We start from the raw sequence: 19,004 nt of genomic DNA, 5'->3' as shown, positions 1-19,004 counted from the left end.
TGCCCTAGAAACAAGACGAACCGAAATATGTCGGAATGTCGTTTTTTTCATTTCAAAAGTTTTTACTTATATGATACATTAAATAGCACCATTGAAAAATGCAACTCGCCCCTCAAAAACAAGCCCGCATACAGCTACGTCGAAGGATAAATAAAGGAGTTACGATTTTTTTAAAGGGTTGAGGAAAGAACTAAAATGGAAAAAAAGCTTGGTCACTAAGGGGTTAACGTCTGATTAGCTTGCTTCTTCTGCAATGTAATGGCTCATGTAAAAAAGATCACGAGTTTTCATTCCTATGGAAAACAATGTAAATACTGCGCATACCCAGGAGTTTAATTTTGACTTTGATTGGAGTGGCACTACTAAATGACTTTTTTGTACTTCACAAGTGTTGTAGTGAATTTTAATGTTCAGCACCCACCAGAGATGTAAGTTGAAGCTTCCCAATGCAAAATCTGTAACAACACCCCCCACCCCACCCCCTAACTATCATATGGCATTAGTGATCTATATTTTGGTACTGTGTTTTTGCGGCCCCCTCAGACACTAGCTCCTAGTTTCGACTAACTTCTGTAGTTACACATGTGCCTTGTTCCCACTTTGAAGGTGCTAAATCGGTTGCTGAGAAATATTGTTTAGTCAGATTTCAGATATGCAGCAGATTGGACACTTCTAAATGCAGGTGTCTAGCTCATAATGTGGTGATGTAGTGGCACTTACTTGTCCAGGAATGCTGCTCATATCCTGAAACACCATAGAGAACAAGGTCAGGAGCTTCTGGAAACTAGCATTGGTGTATTCAAACCGGTTTCCAAACACAATGGAGCAAATTACATTTGAGACACTCTGGATTAGAAAACTGGTGGGGTCAATGAATTGTTCTGTAAAAAGCAACACAAAAATTATTGTTAGACATAAAAGGTGTTGCTTTTTTCCATCACTTTGGAGATTGGAGAAGAAGATAAGAGGAAAGGGAGGTAGACAGAGAGTAAGCAAGGAGTCTACATACCTCGTCACTCGAAGTGACAGTTGCTCTGCCCCTTTATGGAAAGGAGTTGGGCATACCGGGGAAAGTCCTAGAGACAGCGAACATACTTTTTGCTAGTGCGACAACAACAGTCTATGTATTGTCAGTATTCTTGTATCACAACAGGGGTGAAACCTCAAAGTGTAGATTAACTTGAAAGCTCATGTACAAACTGTGATGTAAATTGCGGATTTAAAAATCATGCTTTTGCTAGAAAAGCAGTTTCAGCCTTCTTTATAAATGCAACATCGGGGAAAGTCGTTTTTACATGACACAGCTTATTTTTTTTACTAAGTCTGCCTCTATCTGATCATTTCTTTAGAAATCGTCCGTAAAGAAATCTAGAACATTTTTATAAAACATTCCCCATGTAATATAGTAAAAATATGTAATAATAATGTCTGCAGAGTAAGGGCGCCCACCCACTGGCGTTTTTTTTACCTGCCTTTGCGTTTTGCGTTTTGCGTTTTTCCTGCACAGGCATAGAGATAACATGTGTTCCTGTCCACTGGCGTTTTTTTTTGGTCCATTGCGATTTTTAACATAGGAACTGTCAGTTGCATATGTGTCCTTATTTTTCTCTTAATGCACCCATGAATGTCAATGGAAATGGCGCGAAAAAGCCGCGAAAACGCCGCGAAAAACGCGCGGAAAACGCGCCGAAAACGCTGCGTTTTTCACGCATGGAAATCGCAAACGTCAGTGGGTGGGCGCCCTAAGGGCGCCCACCCACTGGCGATTTTTTTCCCTGCGAAATTCGCAGCATTTTTTTCTCTGCAGGGGTCTATGGGACTTGTAATGTTAAAATCGCGATCGCGCAAAATCGCGATTTCGCGGTAAATTGCGATTTTGCGCGATCGCGATTTTAAGGGCGCCCACCCACTGGCGTTTGCGATTTTCGTGCGTGAAAAACGCTGCGTTTTCCGCGCGTTTTTCGCGCGTTTTTTGCCGCGTTTTCGCGGCTTTTCCATTAATTTCCATTGACTTTCATGGGTGCATTAGGAGAAAAATAAGGACACATATGCAACTGACAGTTCCTATGTTAAAAAACGCAACGCAACGCAAAAAAAAACGCCAGTGGACAGGAGTACATTCAATTCTAATTGCTCTTGAGAAAAAACGCAAAGAAAAAAAAAATCGCCAGTGGGTGGGCGCCCTAACATTACAAGTCCCATAGACCACTGCAGAGAAAAAAAGTGGGCGCCCTGAGCTAGATGTATCTTGTATCTGCTTGCTTTTATAAGTGAATATAACTAGAGATGAGCGAGCACCAAAATGCTCGGGTGCTAGTTGCTCGAGTCGAACTTTTCGCGATGCTCGAGAGTTCGTTTCGAGTAACGAACCCCATTGAAGTCAATTAGCAACTCGAGAATTTTTGTATATGACCCATGCTTCGCTAAGGTTTTCATTTGTGAAAATCTGGAAAACCCAAGAAAATGATGGAAACGACACAGAAGCGGATAGGGCAGGCGAGGGGCAACATGCTGGGCTGCATCTCAGGTTTCCAGGTCCCATTATTAAGCCACTATAGCGGCAAGAGTGCCCCCCCCCCTAACAATTTTTACTTCAGACAAACCCTCATTAGCAAGGCAAACCTTAGCTAAGCACCACACTACCTCCAACAAAGCACAATCACTGCCTGCATGACACTCCGCTGCCACTTCTCCTGGGTTACATGCTGTCCAACCCCCCCCGCCCCCGCACGACGCAGTGTCCACAGCGCACACAAAAGTGTCCCAGCGCAGCCTTAAGCTGCCCTCATGCCACACGCTCACTTCATAGCCACACCACCCTCATGTCTATTTATAAGTGCGTCTGCGATAAGGAGGAACCGGAGGCACACACTGCAGAGGGTTGGCAGGGCCAAGTAGCGACCCTCTTTAAAAGGGGTGGGGTGATAGCTCACAATGCAGTTGAGAATCAATGAGAAATTGACGTTCGATCTTCATTCCAATAAAGTGCCAACCTCCGTCAGGAGCTGCAATCGTGGGCATGAGTTACATAGCTATGGGGAATCCATGTGCCCACACAGTATTCATTCTGTCTAGGTGTCAGATAGCTCAATCGACACCGCAAGGGGAAAGCCACCTGCACTCTGCCCCCTACCCAAGTCAGTCAGTGTCTTTGTGCCAGACAGGTCAATCACCACAATGGGAAGTCTGTGTGCACCAACAGCATTGGTGGGTCCAACGCAACCCAAGACATGAACAATAAAGAAATCAGAGTGGCCAAACATGGCAGACTTACACTGCGCCGAGGACATAGGCCTCAGCCAACAGCTTCAGCAATCGTAGGCATGAAGCGGACTTCAATGCTAGTACACCTGTCAAGGTCTCATTAAATCCCTTATGTTTTCTTTCACCGCTCCAAAGACTGCATTAGCCAGGAAAAAGTTCCACAGGCCCAACCTGACACCATTGCAGTTTCCCCGGGACATAGGCCTCGGCCAGCAGCTTCAGCAATTGTAGGCAGGAAGCGGACTTCGATGCTAGTAGACCTGTGAAGGTCTCAGTAAATCCGTTACGTTTTCTTTCACCGCTCCAAAGACTGCATTAGCCAGGAAAAGTTCCACAGGCCCAACTTGGCGCCGTTGCAGTTTTCCCGGGACATAGGCCTCAGCCAACAGCTTCAGCAATCGTAGGCAGGAAGCGGACTTCGATGCTAGTAGACCTGTGAAGGTCTCAGTAAATCCGTTACGTTTTCTTTCACCGCTCCAAAGACTGGATTAGCCAGGAAAAAGTTCCACAGGCCCAACCTGGCGCCGTTGCAGTTCCCCCGGGACATAGGTCTCAGCCAACAGCTTCAGCAATCGTAGGCAGGAAGCGGACTTCGATGCTAGTACACCTGTGAAGGTCTCATTAATGCAGTTATGCTCCTCTCCTGTGACCCAAACGAGTTTCTCAGATAACTGTGGTAACATGAAAGAAAATACATGATGCGCAATGCTGACCCCCTGACCCCAAGCAGGAGGAGGAGGTGGCCTCACAAGGCCAAGAAACCATGACCAGGACCCACTGTAGCCTGTGCTGAAAGGATGTGAGCGGGCCCTTGGCCAGGCTCGGTCCCAGCAAACACCTTGTGTGGCCCAAGGTGCTGCGAGTGACATAGCAATGGGGAATTTATGTGTCCACACACTTCTTATTCTGTTTGGGTGTCGGATACCTCATCGACAACGCAAGGCGTAAACCATCTGCACTCTGCACCCTACCCGAGTCTGTCAGTCTTTTGAGGAAAGACATGTAAAACACCTCTATGGGAAGTCTGTGTGCACCCTAAGCATGTGTGGGCCCAAGGAACTTAAAGACAGTACACATAAAGAAATCAGAGTGCCCAAACATGGCAGACTTTCACTGCGCCCAGGACATGGGCCTCTGCACAAACCCTCAGCAATCGCGGGCATAGAGCGGACTCCGATGCTAGCGTAGCTGTGAACGTCTCATTAGCGCTGTATCGCTCCTCTTGTTTGTCCCAATGCAGTGCCCCGGATAGCTGTGGTAACGTGAGAGAAAATGCATGTTGGCTTCGACCCACACTCCAGCCCTAGTCAGTCTGGGGTTTTTTTTTAAGTGCCAGCCAGGTACAACTCCGCTATGGGAAGTCTGTGTGCACCCACAGCATTGGTGGGTCCCAGTAACCCAGAGAAGGTACATAAAGAAATCCCATTGCAGTGCCCCGGATAGCTGTGGTAACGTGAGAGAAAATACATGTTGGCTTCGGCCCACACTTCATGCCCTAGTCAGTCGGTGTTTTTTGGGGGGCCAGATACGTAGAACACCGCTATGGGAAAATTTAGTGCACCCATAGTATGCACAGACCCCTGTAATATTCCTGTAGGAAAGGTATAAGCTGACCCCAGTAACAGTTATGTTGCAGAAGTCTAGGGAGACCCCAGTAACATTTCTGTAGTAACAGTATAGGCAGACCCCAGTAACATTTGTGTAGCAGCAGTATAGGCAGAACCCTGTAACATTTGTGTAGCAGCAGTATAGGCAGACCCCTGTAACATTTGTGTAGCAGCAGTATAGGCAGACCCCTGTAACATTTCTGCAGCTGAAGTATAGGCAGCCCCCGGTAACATTTCTGCAGCTGAAGTATAGGCAGACCCCTGTAACATTAATACAGTTACGCTCTTCTCCTTTGGCCCAAACAAGTTTCTCAGATAACTGTGGCAACACGAGAGAAATTACATGATGCGCATTGCTGATCACCTGAGGTAGCTTTACCAGGCCAAGAAACCATGACCAGGACCCGCTGTAGCCTGTGTTGAAAGGATGTGAGCGGGCCCTTGACCAGGCTCGGTCCCAGCAAATACCTTGTGAGACCCAAGGTGCTGCGACTGACATAGCAATGGGCAGTCCATGTGCCCACACAGTATTCATTCTGTCTAGGTGTCAGATAGCTCTATCCACACCACAAGGGGAAAGGCATCTGCACTATGCACCCTACCCAAGTCAGTCAGTCACTTTGTGCAGGACAAGGAAATAACCGCTATGGGAAGTCTGTGTGCACCCACAGCATAGGCGAGTCGAAGGAACCCAAAGACAGCATTAAATATGAAGGAATCAGACTGCCCAAACATGGCAGTCTTAAAGTGCGCCGAGGCCATAGGCCTCTGCCCACACCCTTAGCAATCACGGGCATAGAGTAGACTCCGATGCTAGTACAGCAGTGAACGTCTCATTAATGCAGTTACGCTCCTCTCCTTTGGCCCAAACAAGTTTCTCAGATAACTGTAGTAACACGAGAGAAAATTCATGATGCGTATTGCTGATCCCCTGACCCCAAGCAGGAGGAGGAGGTGGCCTTACAAGGCCAAGAAACCATGACCAGGGCCCGCTGTAGCCTGTGTGGGAAGGATGTGAGCGGGCCCTTGGCCAGGCTCGGTCCCAGCAAACACCTTGTGAGACCCAAGGTGCCGCGACTGACATAGTAATGGAAAGTCCATGTGCCCACACAGTATTCATTCTGTCTAGGTGTCTGATAGCTCTATCCACATCGCAAGGGGAAAGCCATCTGCACTATGCACCCTACCCAAGTCAGTCAGTGACTTTGTGTCGGACAGGTAAATCACCGCTATGGGAAGTCTTTGTGCACCCACAGCGTAGGCGAGCCGAAGGAACCCAAAGACAGTAATAAACAGGAAGAAATGATAGTGCCCAAACATGCCAGACTTTCACTGTGCCGAGTACATAGGCCTCTGCACACACCCTCAGCAATCGTGGGCATAGAGCAGACTCCGATGCTAGTACAGCTGTGAAGGTCTCATCAATGCAGTAACGCTCCTCTTCTTTGGCCCAAACCAGTGTCTCAGATAACTGTGGTAACACGGGAGAAAATACATGATGCCCAGTGCTGATCCCCTGACCCCAAGCAGGAGGACGAGGTGGCATTATAAGCCCAAGACACCATGACCAGGACCCGCTATAGTCTGTGTGGGACCCAAGGTGCCCTGAGTTACATAGCAACGGGAAATCCATGTGTCGCAACATAGATAGCTCAACACTGGAAGGGGCAGTCTTTGAGTTCCTTGGACTAGCCTATGCTGTAAGTGCACAAAGATGGTATTACACAGGACGAAATCGGAGTGCCCAACCATGGGAGAGTTTTGCCCCGCCAAGCAACTTTGCCTCAGCCAGCAATTCTGGCCTAGTCAGTCACTGTATTATTTGTGCCACATAGGTAAAACACCACGATGGGAAGACTTAGTGCACCCATAGTAAAGACAGACCGCTGTAACATTCCTGTAGCAAAGGTATAAACAGACCCCAGGAACATTTCTGTAGCAGCGGTATAGGCAGACCCCAGTACCATTTTTGTAGCAGCAGTATAGGCTGTGAGGAAGGAGGAGCAGCAGCCAGAGGATTCAGAGTTTCAGCAGTGGACTGCGTAGAAGACTGGGTGCCCGATACATTGCTGGATGCATTTTCTGCCATCCACGACAGGACCTGCTCACACTGCTCTGTTTGCAATAAAGGTCTACCACGTGGACCCATAAATTGTGATATGAAGCTGGGGACCCCAGAAATTTGCCTCTCTCCTAATCCCACAGCAGCCGGCTGGGATACACCTGGACCAGGAACTCGGCCTGTGCCCACACCCCCACTTGGAACTCCGCATCCTCGCTCGCGTCCACATGCTCGACCCCTACCCCTCAGCATGGTGGATTACGAATAGAGCAGACACAAACCACTGTAAATAATTATGGAATTACAGTGCAGAGAGCGGAATTGTAATGCTAACTCCAGGCAGAAAAAAATTGACGGAAGGCCGCAAACAGGCCTAGCAATGCAATGGTGATGCACCAAAACTCCCACCAGGCACCCAGTAAAATGCAGACTGTCAGAGGTAGCCCAACGAAGGAGCTTTTGTTTTTTTTTTTTAAAAAGAAGACAGGCTATATACTGTGTATATCACTTTCTCTCTATAAGTACCTGTGTTGGCCGTACGCGGAGCGTCTCTAATTCACTGCAGACACAGGCCGCTGTAAATAATCTTGGAATTATGTGCGTACACTTTGCCTTACTATAACGCTCTCAGCAACAAACTCCAGGCAGAAAAAAATAGTCAGGAAGGCCGCAAACAGACCTAACTGTGCAATAGTGATGGACTAAAACTCCCACCAGACACAAAGGTAGCCCAATCAAGGAGATTTTGTTTTTTTGGTAAAAGAATACAGGCTATATACTGTGTATATCGCTTTCCCTCTATCAGTCGCTGTGGCCGTATGCTGTGCGTCAGACACAGGCCGGTGTAAATAATCTTGGAATTATGCGCGTAGACTTTGTCGCTGAGAGCAGTCTAGTAAGGCAAACTCCAGGCAGAAAAAAATAGTCAGGAAGGTCGCAAACAGGCTTAAGTGCAATAGTGATGGACTACAACTCCCATCAGACAACCTGCAAAATGCACACGGTCACAGGTAGCCCTAAGAAGGACCGTTGGGGTTCTTGTACACAGGATCCTACACTACCACTCTCCCTATCTCAGCAATGCTGTCCCTATACTATGTTGTACAGATTGCAGCCTGAGAACGCTATAGCTGTAATGGGCCTGCACGCCCGATATACAAAAAGAAAAAAAAAAAAATTTGCAAAACTGCTACCAGCAGCCACAAAAGTAATGCACTAGGTCAGCTGTGGCCCTAAGAAGGACCGTTGGGGTTATTGTACACAGGATCCTACACTAACACTTTCCCTATAGCAGCACCAGCACTGTCCCTGATCTCTCCCAGTGTGTGACTGTGGCGAGCCGCGGGCGGCCCCACTTTAAATACTCGGGGGTCACTTAATCTCACCAGCCACTCACTGCAGGGGGTGGGATAGGGCTGGAACGTCACAGGAGGAAGTTGTAATGCCTTCCCTGCATTTCTATTGGCCAGAAAATGGCGCAAAACTTTCAGGGAAGGAAATGGAATTGACTCGAAAATCGCGTGGTGCTCGCCTCGAGTAACGAGCATCTCGAGTACCCTAATACTCGAACGAGCATCAAGCTCGGACGAGTATGCTCACTCATCTCATATAATAATCTCAATAATAATAATAATATAATAGTCTCAATAATATAACTCAGAAAGAGAATAGATACAGATGTATTGATTGTATGCATAATGATAGATCCGATATTGGAAATCATTTATTGAAGATCTCTCTACCAAATAAACTGTTCTAACTTTTTTTTCTGTCCATCCTGACTCCTGGAGTTCCCTTCTCACCAATTCACCATCAGCTCTGAGGTAATACACCACCCTCCAGGAAAAAAGGACTAGATCCCCGATTTTGTTTTATTTTTTTATTTTTACTTATTATTTTGCCCTGAATAGGTTTCAGCACATGTACGGACTGGCATCACAAACTTGACATTTATATACCATCATACCCTGCACGAATGATGGGTAGCACCAAAACGCCAAACTAGAGATTTATATTTTTACAACTGTTGGCAGCTGCCATTTGTGAGGAGAAGAGCAGTGCCACGATCATCACCATCAGCTTCACATTCCCTCACATGCTTGCCACTTTAGGCATAAGTTTTGGATTAGTTAGCAAACAATAAATTTATCCATTATCATTATACTTTTCTCTTCCATTTAAGTTGACTTTTCATAAGCAAATCATGTCAGTAGTAAAATGTCTACATATCTTGTTAAATGCAAAGTGACAGCTGCCCCAACCCTTTTATAGCTTGATAACCACACACACCCTTTTACAGTTGAATTTCCACCTCTTTCGCTGACTGGTTCCACGCCCCAAGCTGAGGCACGTCATTAATGAGCAAATTGATATTTTGAGCATAACAAACAACGTCTTAAAGCTGTGCTATGAGGAGGTAAAAAGATCACGTATTGTTACCGATTAGAGATGAGTGAGCACCAAAATGCTCGGGTGCTCGTTGCTCGGGTCGAACGTTTCGTAATGTTCGAGAGCTCGTTTCGAGTAACGAACCCCATTGAAGTCAATGGCCGACTCGAGCATTTTTGTATGGGACCGATGCTTTGCATAGCTGATGACTTGTCAAACACCAGAAAACATCAGAAAGTCATGGAAACACCACAGAAATGGATAGGGAAGGGCAGGGGCAGCATGCATGCTGCATTTGAAGCTCCCAGGTCCCACTATTAAGCAAAAATAGGGGCAAGAGTCTGGCGTCACCACCCTAACAATTTACTTCTGACAAACCCTAATTAGCAAGGCATACCTTAGCTAAGCACCACACTACCTGCAACCAAGAACAATCACTGCCTGCGGGTGACACCGCTGCCTCTTCTCCTGGGTTACATGCTGGCATTGCTGTCCAACCGCCCGCACGACCCTGCATCCACAGCGCACACAAACGTTTTCCTGTGCAGCGTTCAGCTGCCCTCATGCCACACGCTCGCTTCATAGCTACACCACCCTCAGGTCTATTTATAAGTGCATCTGCGATGAGGAGGAACCGGAGGCACACACTGCAGAGGGTTGGCAGGGCCAGGCAGCGACCCTCTTTGAAAGTGTGGGCAATAGCCCACAATGCTGTTGAGAATTGATGATAGATTGACATACGATCATCATTCCAATCCCGTGCCACCTCTGTCACAAAATTGTCAGGCGCCACAAACGTAGGCATAAAGGTGACTCAGGTGCCAGCACTTCTACACATCTCCACAATGCAGCAGCACATACTAACACCAAAGATTGGTTTGAAGCAGGAGGAGTCGCAAAAGTAACCACCACAGGTGTTACCATGCAGTGCGGCGTGGGGTCCCGCGGGCAGCGCGCGCCACTCCGGCTTCGGCTCCAGCGTGCCGGAGCTGTGACATCAGGGCTCTCCCGGCGACGTGGGGCGGCCGGTGTGCGGCGGTGCGGGCGGGTCCGCCCGTAGGGTGCCGGCCGCACCCCTCCCTCTCTCTTTTACTTTGAGTAGGGGAGTTGGCTCCTCCCACTCTCCGCCGCCGGGCGGAGTCTTGTAGTTATAAGGCTGGCAGTGACCTGAGCTCACTGCCAGTTATTGGTTCTGTCAGCTCCTAGTTAATCCTGTCTGTAGTTCTCTCCAGTCAGTCCGCTAGTCTGCTCGTCAGCTTCCTTTCCCTAGCTTTGTCTAGTGCTCAGCATTTCCTGTTTGGTAACTCCATCTGCCTTTCTTGTCGGCACTCTGTCCCCTGTTAGTTAGTTGCATCTTGTGCAGTCAGTCGCCAGGTCCCTAGCCAGAGTAGGGACCGCCGTCCAGTTGTCCGCCTGGGGTTAGCCAGGTCAAGGCAAGTAGGCAGGGACAGTGGGGTGCGGTAGTTCAGGGCACCCCATCTGGCGCTCGGGGGTCAGAGTGCCGTAACATAATAACTGGCCCTTAAACTGTTTTCTATGGAGGCGATCAGCTCCCTCGCGAACCAGCTGCAAGCCCTGGTGCCAGTGATCCAGGATTTATCCGCTTGGATGGCCCAGGAGCAGCGGGGCTTATCGCAAGGTCCGGACGCCTCGACCAGTCCAGAACCCAAGTGCCCTCTTCCCGAGGTGTTTTCTGGGGAGAGGAACAAGTTTTTTGTTTTCCAACAAGCTTGTCGCCTGTTTTTTCGGATGCGTCCCCGTTCTTCCGGGTCGGAGGCCCAGAGGGTCGGGCTTATAATGTCCCTGCTGCGGGGCTCTGCCCAGACCTGGGCTTTTTCCATTCCCGAGGGTTCCCCCTGCCTGCAGTCCGTGGACTCCTTTTTTCAGGAACTCGGGGGTATCTTCGATGAACCGGACCGAGCGGGGTTGGCGGTTTCTCGGCTGTTGGCGTTACGTCAGTGGTTGCTGTGTGTGGAGGATTATTGCTCCAACTTTAGACACTATGCGGGTGATACAGCATGGAACGATAGCGCTCTGATAGACGTTTTTCTGCAGGGCCTCTCGGACGCGGTAAACGACCTGTTGATTTCCCATCCCGTTCCCGGGTCCTTAAAGGAGGCTATGGAGCTAGCGGTGAAGGCAAATAGGAGGCTCAGGTCTAGGAAGCAAGATAGACAGGCCCGTAGAGTCAGGGAGGTCGTTAGTCCTGTTCCTTCTTCTTCCTTACCAGTCTCGGTTCCCGAGCCAATGGAGGTGGATCCGCTGGACCCCAAAGAGCGACGCTGGATTCAATTGTTGCATCACCTCTGCCTCTACTGCGGGAAAGCTGGACATCGGGTGATAACCTGCCCCCTGAGGCTTCAGCGCTCGCAGCCTGAACCGGCGGAAAACTCTGAGTTCTAGGTGATTGTAGGGAGGATCGTCTAGGACTTCAGGTACGTCCTAAACTTCTGGTACCGTGTCTGGTTAGATTCCGGAAATATTTCCACCCAGGACAGGCGTTTATTGACTCCGGAGCAGCCGCTAACCTGATAAGCCTGTGTTTTGTCAGACCCCTGATGGCTGAATTGGTGGCGCTGAAGACGCCAATTCATTTTACCAGTATTGATGCTACCCCTCTCTCTACTGGCCTGGTACGATGGAGGACCCCTGTGTTACAGTTCACGGTGGGGATTCTCCACTCGGAAGAACTCTCATTCCTGGTGATGGAAAAAATGTCGGTAGACATGGTACTAGGGATGCCGTGGTTGGCGTTGCACAACCCCCAATTCAATTGGACCACCCGGGAACTGACTCATTGGGGACCATCTTGCCATAGCCATCTTGCTCCCCTTCCTCTCTGCTCAGTAGATACCGCGCTCATTCCGGAATACTTGTCGGACTTTCGGGATGTGTTTTCTAAAAGCCTGTCAGAGACCCTGCCTTCTCACAGGGAGTGGGATTGTGGGATAGACCTTATTCCAAATAAGCCCATCCCTAAGGGAGCTATTTTTAATTTATCCAGGCAGGAGCACGAAGCTCTCAAGGTCTACATTACGGAGTCCCTGGCCAAACATCATATTAGACCATCCCGTTCCCCTGCTGGGGCGGGTCTCTTCTTTGTCGAGAAGAAGGATGGGACATTGAGGCCTTGTGTAGATTATCGGGCCTTGAATCAGATCACAGTCAAGAACCAGTGCTCTCTGCCTCTGATTCCTGACTTTCTGAATCAAGTGGTGGGAGCCCACTGGTTTTCTAAACTAGATTTAGGAGGGGCTTATAATTTGATCCGTATCCGCGAGGGGGATGAATGGAAGACGGCTTTCAATACCCCGTTGGGACACTTTGAATGTCTTGTGATGCCATTTGGCCTTTGTAATGCCCCTGCTGTCTTCCAGGGGTTTATGAATGCGGTCTTCCACGACGTCCTGGGGGTGTTTTTAGTCATCTACCTAGACGACATCCTGGTATATTCTCCTGACTGGGACTCTCATGTGCAGCACCTTAGGTTGGTACTAACCCGGTTACTTGAGTACCAGTTGTTTGTCAAATTGGAAAAATGTCTGCTTGGCACTCAGCAAGTGTCCTTTCTGGGGTATGTAATTTCTGGGGTATGTAATATGTCCAAGAGCCCTGGCAGTCAGCAATATATCTGCAATATCTCAGTTTCAGACCTTTGCTATAGTTAATATGCTTTTATATATATATATATATATATATATATATATATATATATATATAAAATTGAATGTATTCGTGTCCGTCCTTCCGTCCTTTATGCGCTAATACACCATTCATCCGATCGCCATGAAACTTTGGGAAGCTGTTGAGTACACTCCTGGGAAGATTACGGGCATAGTACATCTATCCTATGATAAATTGCACGCGTGCGAGCGTCGTCGACAGTTAAGCCCCCCCCCCACATAGATCGTTCGATTTCCATCATTGCCACTAATTCTCTCACTTCCCGATGTCGTAGAAACATAAAATTTGACACGAGCATTGATTATGTCATAAATAGGAAAAGTTAATAGGTCCCAACTAGATTATTCAATTCTAAGCGCAAAAGAATTAGCGTCCAAATTTTACGTACCGAATCTAATTCTCTCACTTCCCGATGTCATAAAAACTTGAACTTTGGCACGAGCATTGATTATGTTTAGAGATGAGCGAGCATACTCGTCCGAGCTTGATATTCGTTCGAGTATTAGGGTGTTCGAGATGCTCGTTACTCGTGACGAGTACCACGCGGTGTTCGGGTTACTTTCACTTTCTTCCCTGAGAAATTTGCGCGCTTTTCTGGCCAATAGAAAGACAGGGAAGGCATTACAACTTCCCCCTGCGACGTTCAAGCCCTATACCACCCCCCTGCAGTGAGTGGCTGGCGAGATTAGGTATCACCCGAGTATTAAAATCTGCCCCTCCCGCGGCTCACCACAGATGCATTCTGACATTAGTTCAGGGAAAGTGGTATCTTGGTGGAGCTGCTATAGGGAGAGTGTTAGGAGTGATTTTAGGTTTCAAGAACCCCAACGGTCCTTCTTAAGGCCATAGAAATCGCAGATCGCACCTATGTGCGATCTGCGATTTCTGTTCTCTTCTCTATATGCGCTCAATGGGGCCGGAGGCAGCAGCGCCGACCCCATTGAGAACATATAGAAGACAAATCATTCTTCTCTTCCACAGCTGTAACAGCTGTGGCAGAGAAGAACGATGTTTGCCCATTGAATTCAATGGAGCCAGCAATACAGCAGGTTCCATTGAAAGCAATGGGCTGCCGGCGATCGCGGGATGAATTGTCGGGAAGGGCTTAAATATATAAGCCCTTCCCTGCAATTCATCCAGAAATGTGTTACAATAAAAATATATACCGGCGTATAAGGCGACGGGGCGTATAAGACGACCCCCCCAACTGTCACCTTATACGCCGGTAATACAGCAGAGCAAAGAATAAAAATCATTACTCACTTCTTCTGACGTTCTGCGGTGCTGCTGCAGGCTGTCGCTCCCTCCTGGTCCACGGCAGAGCATTGCTTTCTCTATGAAGGGCTTTAAATCCCCGCCTCCAGAAACACACGTGCCTTCAGCCAATCACAGCCAATGACATTGATGTCATTGAATGGCTGTGATTGGCTGAAGGCACGTGTGTTTCTGGAGGCGGGGATTTCAAGCCCTGCGTCCAGAAAGCAATGCTCTGCCGGGGACCAGGAGGGAGCGACAGCCTGCAGGAGCACCGCAGAACGTCAGAAGAAGTGAGTAATGATTTTTATTCTTTGCTCCACTGTATTGCCGGCGTATAAGGTGACAGTTGGGGGGTCGTCTTATACGCCCCGTCGCCTTATACGCCGGTATATATTTTTATTGTAACACATTTCTGGATGAATTGCAGGGAAGGGCTTATATATTTAAGCCCTTCCCGACAATTCATCCTGCGATCGCCAGCAGCCCATTGCTTTCAGTGGAACCTGCTGTATTGCCGGCTCCATTGAATTCAATGGGCAAACATCGTTCTTCTCTTCCACAGCTGTTACAGCTATGGCAGAGGAGAACGATCTTTACACTGACAGTGCGGGGGGGGCACTCTTGCCGCTATTGTGGCTTAATAGTGGGACCTGGGAACTTGAGATGCAGCCCAGCATGTAGCCCCTCGCCTGCCCTATCCGTTGCTGTGTCGTTCCCATCACTTTCTTGAATTGTCCAGATTTTCACAAACGAAAACCTTAGCGAGCATCGGCGATATACAAAAATGCTCGGGTCGCCCATTGACTTCAATGGGGTTCGTTACTCAAAACGAACCCTCGAGCATTGCGAAAAGTTCGTCATAAATAGGAAAAGTTAATGGGTCCCAACTCGATTATTCAATTCTAAGCGCAAAAGAATTAGCGTCCAAATTTTAAGTACAGAATCTAATTCTCTCACTTCCAGATGTCATAGAAACTTGAAATTTGGCGCGAGCATTGATTATGTCATAAATAGGAAAAGCTAATGGGTCCCAACTGGATTATTCAATTCTAAGCACAAAAGAATTAGCGTCCAAATTTTACGTACGGAATGTAATTCTCTCACTTCCCAGTGTCATAGAAACTTGGAATTTGGCGCGAGCATTGATTATGTCATAAATAGGAAAAGTTAGCGGGTCCCAAATCGATTATTCAATTCTATGCGCAAAAGAAATAGGGTCCAAATTTTACGTGCGTAATCTAATTCTCTCACTTGAAATTTGGCACGAGCATAGATTATGTCATAAATAGGAAAAGTTAATGGGTCCCAACTCGATTATTCAATTCTATGCACAAAAGAATTAGCGTCCAAATTTTACGTACGGAATCTAATTCTCTCACTTCCCGGTGTCATAGAAACTTAAAATTTGGCACAGGCATTGATTATGTCATACATAGGAAAAGATAACGTGTCCCAACTCGATTATTCAATTCTAAGTGCAAAAGAATTAGCAGCCACATTTTACGTACAAAATCTAATTCTCTCACTTCTTGCTGTAATTGAAATTTGAAATTTGGCAAGGGCATTGATTATGTCATAAATAGGAAACGTTAATGAGTCCCAACTTGATTGTTCAATTCTAGGCGCAAAAGAACTAGCGTCCAAATTTTAAGTACAGAATCTAATTCTCTCTCTTTCTGGTGTCATAGAAACGTGAAATTTGGCATGGGCATTGATTATGTCATAAATAGGGAAAGTTGATTGGTCCCAATTCGATTGTTCAATTCTAAGCGCAAAAGAATTAGCGTCCACATTTTACGTACGAAATCTAATTCTCTCACTTCCCAATATCATTTTATATAAAGGAAATGTTGCATGGTTACCTCCACATGGTGTTTCCTGGGTAACGCAGAGAACTATACAAAATGGTGAACATATTTTTTTCCCGGTATCTCCATAGTAACCACGACTTTATAAGATTTTCTGTGTGAACACCAGATAAACACCAGTACCAAATAAACTCGGGCAAAGCCAGGTATATCAGCTAGTCATATATATATATATATATATATATATATATATATATATATATATATATATATATAGACGAAAGCCCTCACTGACTCACTCACTGATTCACTGACTGACTCGCCACTAATTCTCCAACTTCCCGATGTCGTAGAAACATGAAATTTGGTAAGAGCATAGATTATGTCCAAAATAGGAGGTCCCAACTCGATTATTTAATTCTAGCGCAAAAGAATCAGCGTCGAAATTTTATGTACATAATCTAAATCTCTCACTTCCCAATGTCATAGAAACTTAAAATTTGGCACGAGCATTGAATATGTCATAAATAGAAAAAGTTAATGGGTCCCAACTCTGTTATTCAATTCTAGCGCAAAAGAACTAGCGTCCAAATTTTACGTACAGAATCTAATTTTCTCACTTCTTGGTGTGATAGAAAGTCGAAATTTGGCACGAGCATTGATTGTTTCATAAATAGGAAAACCTAATGGGTCCCAACTCAATAATTCAATTCTAAGCGAAAAAGAATTAGCGTCCAAATTTTACGTACGTAATCTAATTCTCTCACTTCCCAATGTCATAAAAACTTAAAATTTGGCACGAGCATTGATTATGTCATAAATAGGAAATGTTAATGGGTCCCAACTCGATTGTTCAATTCTAAGCGCAAAAGAATTAGCGTCCACATTTTACGTACAAAATCTAATTCTCTCACTTCTTGGTGTAATAGAAACTTGAAATTTGGCACAGGCATTGATTATGTCATATATAGGAAAAGTTGATGGGTACCAATTCGATTATTCAATTCAAGCGCAAAATAACTAGCGTCCAAATTTTTCGTACGGAATCTAATTCTCTTACTTCCCGGTGTCATAGAAACGTGAAATTTTGCATGGGCATTGATTATATCATACATAGGAAAAGTTAATGGGTCCCAACTCGATTATTCAATTCTAAGCGCAAAAGAATTAGCGTCCAAATTTTAAGTACGTAGTCTAATTCTCTCACTTCCCGATGTCATTTTATATAAAGGAAATGTCGCATGGTTACCTCCACATGGTGTTTCCTGGGTAACGCAAAGAACCATGCAAAATGGTGAACATATTTTTTTCCCAGTATCTCTAAAGTAACGACGACTTCATAAGATTTTCCGTGTTAACACCAGATAAACACCAGTACCAAATAAACTCGGGCGAAGCCGGGATATCAGCTAGTCTATATATATATATATATATATATATATATATATATATATATATATATATATATATATATATATATATATATATATATATGTATATATATATATGTATATATATATATATATATATATATGTATATATATATATATAAAGACGAAATAGCTCACTGACTGACTGACTCACTGACTGACTCGCCACTAATTCTCCAACTTCCCGATGTCGTAGAAACATGAAATTTGGCACAAGCATAGATTATGTCCAGAATAGGAAAAGTAAAGGGGTCCCAGCTCGATTATTCAATTCTAGCACAAAATAATTAGCATACAAATTTTACGTATGTAATCTAATTCTCTGACTTCCCGATGTCATAGAAACTTGAAATTTGGCACGAGCATTGATTATGTCATAAATAGGAAGAGCTAATGTGTCCCAATTCGATTATTCAATTCTAAGCGCAAAAGAATTAGTGTCCAAATTTTACGTACAGAATGTAATTCTCTCACTTTCCCGTGTCATAGAAATGTGAAATTTGGAACGGGCATTGATTATGTCATAAATAGGGAAAGTTAACGGGTCCCAACTCAGGTGTGAGGTGGCACATTCTGTGGGGTGACATTTTCACATATAGTCTGAGATAAATCTCTCTCCTATCTGCCTATACACTGAGAAGAATCTATCTGATCTGTGTGTTATGAGCAGTGTGTGTGAGGTGGACATTCTGTGTAGTTTTCCGTGTGAACTCCAGATAAACACCAGTACCAAATTAACTCGGGCGAAGCTGGGTATATCAGCTAGTCTATATATATATGTATGTAGGTCTGTTTGTTCTTTATGCATTACTACACCATTCATCCGATCGCCATGGAATTTTGGGAAGTTGTTGAGTACACTCCTGCAAAGGTTTCTGGCATAATACATCTATCCTACGATACATGGCATGCGTGCGAGCGAGCATCGTCGACAGTTATGCCCCCCTAGACGTAGATTGTTCGATTTCATCTCAAGCCCGAAGGAACGTGTATCGGGATGCTGGTTCAACTACAAAATGATGCATCCGCTGAACATTTTGCAAAACAATTGCGGTTGCTATTCCTTATACTGCTGAGGTAAAATGAAAGCTGTGCTGTGATTGGTTGTTATTTCCTATACGGCTGAGGTATAATGAAAGCTGAGCTGTGATTGGTTGCTATTTTGTTATACTGCTGAGGTAACATGAAAGCTGTGCTGTGATTGGTTGCTACTTCTTATACTAATGACGTTACATGAAAGCTGTGCTTTGATTGGTTGCTATTTTTTATACTGCTAAGTTAACATGAAAGCTGCGCTGTGATTGCTTGTTACTTTCTAAACTTCTGAGGTAGCATAAAAGCTGCACTGTGATTGGTTTTTATATCTTATACTACTGAGGTTACATAAAAGCTGCGCCGTGATTGGTTGTTCTATATTATACTGCTGAGGGAACATAAAAGCTGTGCTGTAATTTGTTGCTCTTTCTGAGGCTGCATTCCCACGAACGTATATCGGCTCGGTTTT

The 19,004-nt window shown here is 45.8% G+C and overlaps 1 protein-coding gene across 1 annotated transcript in view; it reads right to left on the bottom strand.

Annotated features, from left to right (window-relative positions):
- LOC136619770 (cytochrome P450 2G1-like) overlaps window positions 1–19,004 on the bottom strand; it is a 62,207-nt gene that overhangs the window by 18,215 nt on the left and 24,988 nt on the right. The window contains exon 4 of the mRNA XM_066594536.1: window positions 721–881. Within this exon, the coding sequence (XP_066450633.1) occupies window positions 721–881 (161 nt within the window). The remainder of the gene's footprint in view (window positions 1–720; window positions 882–19,004) is intronic.

Source organism: Eleutherodactylus coqui, chromosome 3 (genome assembly GCF_035609145.1).
Source record: "Eleutherodactylus coqui strain aEleCoq1 chromosome 3, aEleCoq1.hap1, whole genome shotgun sequence".
NCBI classification, from domain to species: domain Eukaryota; kingdom Metazoa; phylum Chordata; class Amphibia; order Anura; family Eleutherodactylidae; genus Eleutherodactylus; species Eleutherodactylus coqui.
This window is presented reverse-complemented; position numbering and strand designations above follow the sequence as displayed.